General features: G+C 42.9%; 1 protein-coding gene across 1 annotated transcript in view; it reads right to left on the reverse strand.

The window, feature by feature from the left end:
- Positions 1 to 678, reverse strand: part of LOC109838945 (60S ribosomal protein L37a) — a 4,018-nt gene extending 3,340 nt beyond the window's left edge. Inside the window, exon 1 of the mRNA XM_020407380.1 lies at positions 575 to 678. Coding sequence (XP_020262969.1) covers positions 575 to 577 — 3 coding nt within the window. The 5' untranslated portion in view covers positions 578 to 678. The remainder of the gene's footprint in view (positions 1 to 574) is intronic.

The following is a 7,162-nucleotide window of genomic DNA, read 5'->3' on the forward strand; positions in this document are numbered from 1 at the left end:
CTCCCTATCTCTAAGCATCTCTTTCTCATATGTGATCTCTGAACCTTAGGCTATGTTATCAACCTCCTATTTGGTGCTATTCTCTCTCTCCTCCTCCACCTCTTTCTACCTCTCTCCCACCTTTGTGTTTTGTACGAATCCGACAACCAAAGTCCAGACTTGGTGCTATAGGCCTTGGGTGTTGATTCGTATGTTCGGGTTTGCTATCTTTCTTTGTAAAAGGCCGCGTCGGTCTAATGTTGAAGCTCTGTTCTATGAAAACCTCTGTGTATTTGGGTTTCTTGTGGTTATAAATCATGCAAGTGCAAAATGGCAAAGCAAAACCAATACAAACATAGAACCTAAAAAAAAAAACTTACTTGGTATCTACTTGGACGTTAAAATTATGCAAAAGGAACACACGACAATAGAAAAAAAATGGGTTCCTTTCTAATAAAATTTTTTCCCCCGATTACTCCTCAATTTCAAAGCATTATATCATGAAAAAGATCAACGTTAATAGATCAATAACAATGAAATTCCGTATTATCAAGGGCAAATTATCGAATTTAAGAGATTTTTAAGAAAAAAGTACCATCTTTGCAGGGATCCGATGGGAGTGGCGGAAAAACCCTAGGAGACGCCCTTTCTCTCTTGCGCGCGAGATGATAAACCGTAGAAACCCTAGCTTGTTTTACAGGGTTTGGCACTAAATGGGCCTTGGGCCTTCTTTTCAAAGAGTTGGGCCCTTTCATCCCAGTTTGGTGCAACACTTTCGCGTGGCAAAGTTGTAAAATTTGCAGTTCTGTATATTTATATCTATATAGGGTTAATTGCGAAAAGAACACCTTAGTAACACCCAACTGCGCATAGTGATCTCTTGTGGTTCTATTTGTCGTGAATAGATCTACCGTGGTTTAATTTGTTGCGGGCAAACCTCTTAAAGTATTAGCCTAAGTGCAAATACAACCTCTTAGCACAACTTTTACGACTCTTTTAAAAGTTAAAAAAAAAAAAGCAATTGCGTAAGTAGAGTTTAGTGACCCCATTTTGTTGGACTAGACACCATTCTAGATAGAAAAGAAAGAAAAACATTCGATTAAAAATCCAATCCCAGAAAATGTACTTAGTGACACCACTTAAAAAATTGGTGATACTGCATCAGATTCCACCCACTAAAAAAAATTCCCATCACGATCATTTATGCTCTCGAGATTAATCCTTTTGCTCTTTCCTACAAGGATCACTTCGTCTGCCTTAATCGCCATTTTTTTGATCCTTCTCCCTCTTTTAAGAGACTGTAATTCACATTGTTAATGTGATAGGAAAATTTAGATTTGCTAATTTGAAGAGGATAAGTGATCTATTAAATAATAATGCATTTGCTTTAAAGATGATAGCAATTTTACTTATAGCTACGGAACTATAGAAGGAGCTTTTTCTGCAATGAAGTTGATAAAGAGCAAGTTACAGAACCAAAGTGATGATTGGCTCATCAATCGTTTAGTGACTTATATTGAAAATAAAATGTATTTGATAGTGTTACTATTAGTGCGATTATACTTTTTGAAGATATGAAAGCTAGAGCAACTGGAAAATTTTAAATTATTAATTATATTTTGACACCACTTTTCAAAAATCCTGGATCCGCGCTATTCGCGATTGAGCAATTTATATATATACGACTATGAATATATTTGTTTTAGTTTGTTGTGAACCGAAGTGGACGTGGGGACCACCCACGTGAGAGAAACCCAGCAGCTCCGTGTGAAGAGATTTTCCGCATGAACCTCGGAAATAGCCAGGCCCACCCGACTTTTGCTGTAGACTATAGATATATCAACATAGTACTTATCTAGGGTTGTGTGCAAGAGGGCAGCTTTGTTTCTTTTCTTCTTTGCGGCTGAGGCAGAGGGAAAGGTGCAGGAGGTTGATTGTTTGCGGCTACAGGAGAGCAAGTTGCGGCTACAGAGAAGGTGCAAAAGAAAAAGCATTAGCTTTTGGTAGGGTTTGTGCATCCTTTTGTAGAGAGGTATTTGTGAGGGATTTGAGAGTTTGTTTGAGGGTTTAGATTGAGAGTGATTGTAAACCCTAGTTGTATTCTCTCCCTCTATTAGTAGATCTCCCCCCTCCTTGCCCCGTGGACGTAGGCAATTTGCCGAACCACGTAAAAATTGATTGTACTGCTTTTGTGTGATTTGTAATAGCTTTTAGGATCCCTCGACAGGTCAGTCCTAGAACTGATGAGAGGAAGAGCCGATATCTCACTTGGTTGAGATATCCGCTTCAGATTCTTGTCTCCTTGGTGAGACGGGAATTCTTATTGCGATCTGACTCTCTTGTTGTGCTGCCGAAGTGCTGCCGAAATTTCCGCTGCGCACAACAAGTGGTATCAGAGCCCAGATTCCAGATCTAGGGTTTGGTTGGAGGAGTAGATCAATTTGGAGGCTCGTCTAAGGCTTCGTTTGGTGATAAAGGTGGAACAACAAGTTGTTTGAGGGTTTAGATTGAGAGTGATTGTAAACCCTAGTTGTATTCTCTCCCTCTATTAGTAGATCTCCCCCCTCCTTGCCCCGTGGACGTAGGCAATTTGCCGAACCACGTAAAAATTAATTGTACTGCTTTTGTGTGATTTGTAATAGCTTTTAGGATCCCTCGACGCGCAGTCCTAGAGCTGACGAGAGGAAGAGCTAATATCCTACTTTGATAGGATATAGGCTTCAGATTCTTGTTCCCTTTGAGAAACAAGAATTCTTATTGCGACCTGACTCTCTTGTTGTGCTGCCGAAGTGCTGCCGAAATTTCCGCTGCGCGCAACAAGTGGTATCAGAGCCCAGATTTCAGATCTAGGATTTTTTGGTGGAGGAAGATTCTTGTGTGAAGCTTAGTTCTTGGAGTTCTCGGCTTCGGTGGAGATAGCATTAGGAGTTGCCGTTGGAGATTTCGCTTTCCTCGTGTGGATAGGAGATCTATTTGGAATCCGATCTAGGGTTCAGTTGGGTGGTTCCTAATTCTATCAAATTTGTTCTTTCTCTACAATTTGGAGTTAGTTCGCAATGGGAGAAGAAGGTGAAAGCAGCAAATCGATGGCGGGTACAATACAAGTTGGTTTTCAGAACATCAAAATTAGTGTGGTGAAATATGACGGAAAAATCAACTTTGGTTTGTGGATGAGCGACGTACAGGATGCGCTCAATGCTCAGAATTTGGAAGAGACCATCATGGTCCACGAGAGGCCACCTAAATATGAAGAGGCGGTATGGGAGAAAATGAATAGGAACGCTTGTGGGGTGATCAGGTCCTGTTTGGAACAGGAGCTGAAATATGATGTGATTGGGGTGACGTCTGCAATGAAGATGTGAGAAATTCTCAACAATAAGTATCTCACAAAGAGTGTTGAGAACAGGTTGCACTTGCTGCGAAGACTCTTCAGATTTCAGATGTCCAGAGGTACCTCACTAGCGGCGCATGTGAACAACTATACTAAGTTGTTGTCGGACTTGGCGAATGTTGATGAGAAGATATCGGATGAGTACAAGGCGATTATTTTGTTGGGCTCCTTACCGGATGAGGAGTATGATACCTTCGTGCTCACTTTGTTGAACGGGAGATCTTCTATCAGCTATAGTGAAGTGACTAACGCTTTGACGAACTACGATTTGAGGAGGAAGGATAAGGAGACTTCCCGCGCTAGTACTTCAGGAGAGGCCTTGTCGACAAGAGGTAGAAGCCCATATCCGAAAGGTGGTAACAGAGGGAGGTCAAAGTCTAGAGGCCGTCACCAACTAACAAAGAACCAATGTGCATTCTGCAAGGAGCAGGGACATTGGAAGAGAGACTGCCCGAAGCTCAAGGAGAAGGAGAATGGCAAGAAAAAGGGCCCGAAGGCCAATGAGGTGAACATTGCGAAAGGCGATGATTCCGATGATTCGTGCTTTTCTCTACTGATTACTCCGGAGGTGAACCATGTGGATGCATCAGATTGGATGCTTGATTCCGGCGCTACCTTTCATGTGACCCCTAGGCGAGACTGGTTTGCATCTTTTGAGAAAGTCGACGGGGGCGTTGTTGTCATGGGAAATGATCAATCCTGTGGCATTTGTGGGATAGGTACCGTGCGGATTAGGATGCACGATGGAGTAGTCCGTGAGTTGAAGGAGGTGAGATTTGTTCCTCAACTGAAGAAAAATCTTATCTCAGTTGGAGCTTTGGAGGCGAAGGGATTCAAGGTGACTTTCGAAAACGCTGTAGCGAAGGTTACTAAGGGATCATTGGTGGTGATGAGGGGAGTCCGCAATCGGAATTTGTATTATCTGAAGGGAAGCACCGAGATTGGCCAGGTTGCTTCGGCTATTTCAGAAGCGGACATGAGCAGACTTTGGCACTATAGATTGGGGCACACAGGTGAAAAGTCACTGCAGACATTGTGCAAGCAGGGGCTATTGAAGGGAGCCAAGAGTGGGAAGATTGAGTTCTGTGAGCACTGTGTTCTTGGCAAGAAGACGAAGGTGAAGTTCGGGACTGCCATTCATCAGACGAGGGGCATCCTGGATTACGTGCACACAGACGTTTGGGGTCCCACCAAGACTGCATCACTTGGTGGTCGACATTGGTTCGTCACTTTTGTAGATGACTATTCTAGGCGTTGTTGGGTGTACACCATGACGAAGAAGAGTGAAGTCCTAGATTTGTTTGTGGAGTGGAAGAAGAGATTGGAACTGCAGACTGGGAGAAAGATCAAGACGTTGCGATCCGACAACGGTGGTGAGTATACTTCTGACCCCTTTCAGCAGCTATGTCGAGACGAGGGCATAGAGAGACACTTCACAGTTAGTCATACACCGCAGCAAAATGGGGTGGCAGAGAGGTTGAATCGGTCTTTACTGGAGAAGATCCGATGCTTATTGTCGCAGAGTGGTTTGGAGAAGATCTTTTGGGCTGAGGCACTTACATATGCGAGCCACCTCATTAATAGGCTGCCTTCATCTGCGATTGAGGGGAAAACCCCTATGGAGATGTGGTCGGGAAAGCCAGCACATGACTATGACCAGCTCAAGGTATTCGGGTGCCCTGCATATTATCATGTTAGAACTGATAAATTGGAACCTCGAGCTAGGAAGGCCATATTTGTAGGATTCAAGCGTGGTGTCAAGGGATACAAGCTTTGGGATCCAGTTGATAAAAAGATTGTTCTGAGTAGGGACGTCACATTTGATGAGGCTTCTATCTTGAAGCTTCCCAGCTCTCATCAGGTGGAGAGCGACCCGACGGAGGAGATATCGCAGGTGGTGGAGATCGATGCAGCTCCACATTGTCCAGATGGTACAGTATCCATGCAGGTGCCGACTGAGGTGACGCCAGGCGAGCACGACGATGACACGGAGGATACGAGTACAAATGTGCAGGATCAGGAACCGACGGCTCAGGTTCAGGATTCTATTGCGGCTAGGAGACAGAGGAGAAACATACAGATGCCAGCACGGTATGCCGACACAGTTGCGTATGCACTTCCGGTGGAGAGTATCGATGAGTTAGTGCCTACTACATTCAGAGAGGCCGAGCAGAGTTCGGAGGCTGATTCGTGGCAGGTGGCTATGCAGGAGGAGATGGAATCTCTTCATAAGAACGATACATGGGAGCTTGTTGAGCTTCCAAAGGGGCGGAAAGCAATTGGTTGCAAGTGGGTATACACGAAGAAGGAGGGCATTGAAGGCACTCCGTTGAGATTCAAGGCTAGGTTGGTTGCGAAGGGCTATGCACAGGAGGAAGGTATTGACTATAATGAGGTTTTCTCTCCGGTGGTGAAGCATTCTTCGATTCGGATTTTGCTAGCTTTGGTGGCACAGTATGGTTTGGAATTAGATCAGTTGGATGTGAAAACGGCATTTCTTCATGGTGATCTTGATGAAGAAATATATATGACTCAGCCATTGGGATTCCGAGCTGCAGGGAAAGAAAAATTAGTTTGCAAACTGAAGAAATCGCTATACGGTTTGAAGCAGTCTCCTCGACAGTGGTATAGGCGATTCGATGGTTTTATGCTTGGTCATTCGTACACTCGGAGCCAGTTTGATCCTTGCGTATATTTTCGCAAGTTGAAAGGAGGTGCGTATATTTATTTGTTGCTCTATGTCGATGACATGTTGGTTGCCTCTATTTCCAGGTCGGCTATAGATGAGTTGAAAGTTCAGCTTTCAAATGAGTTTGAGATGAAGGAATTGGGCGAGGCGAAGCGCATTTTAGGGATGGAGATCGGCAGAGACAAGAAAAATGGCAGAATTTGTTTGACACAGGTGGCTTATTTGAAGAAAGTTCTACAGCGATTCCATGTTAGCATGGATACGAAGCCAGTTAGTGTACCATTGGGAGCCCATTTGAAGCTTTCAGCTGGTCTCTCACCGAAGTCAGTTGAAGATCGTGAGTTGATGTCGAAGACTCCATATGCGAGCGCGGTTGGGAGCTTGATGTACGCGATGGTATGTACGAGGCCAGATTTGTCACAGGCGGTAAGTATTGTTGAATATCATTTCTCCATGATAATGTTTTGATGATAACAATTTATATTTTGTGTGCACTAACTTTCATATGCAGATTTCAATATCAGAATATGTACAAGTGCAAGTGAATATCAAGGCATTTTGAAGTGAAGAAAATGAAGAACAAAAGATAATGTATTTGAATTTTTCTTTGCTTAGAATATTTGTACAAGCCTTGATCACACACACGCACACACACACATTTTTAGAATACACTAACACAGGCTTAGTGTGTTGGTTAACTATAGAAATCCCCTATGTTAACCATTAGAATAATAGTTAAAACTTAATTATAAAAACTCATTATTTCTGAATTTTTGATCTTAATAGTCGACTAATTAGGATAGTAGTCGATTACTCATGTATATAACTCAAATACAAGTTTCTGTCTTTTTACAGTATAGTCGACTAATAGAGATTATAGTCGACTACTGAGATGTTTGACAGAAACATAAGTTTCTGTCTTTTTACAGTGTAGTCGACTAATGACTACAGTAGTCGACTACTGAAGAAAAATATAAATTTTCAAGTTTCTGTCTGAACTCAGTGTAGTCGACTAATTATCATTATAGTCGACTACTGAGAACATTTTCCGAAAACACAGAGTCTGTCTGAACTCAGTGTAGTCGACTAATGACTACAGTAGT

The sequence above is a fragment of the Asparagus officinalis genome, chromosome 4, assembly GCF_001876935.1.
Source record: "Asparagus officinalis chromosome 4, Aspof.V1, whole genome shotgun sequence".
NCBI lineage: Eukaryota > Viridiplantae > Streptophyta > Magnoliopsida > Asparagales > Asparagaceae > Asparagus > Asparagus officinalis.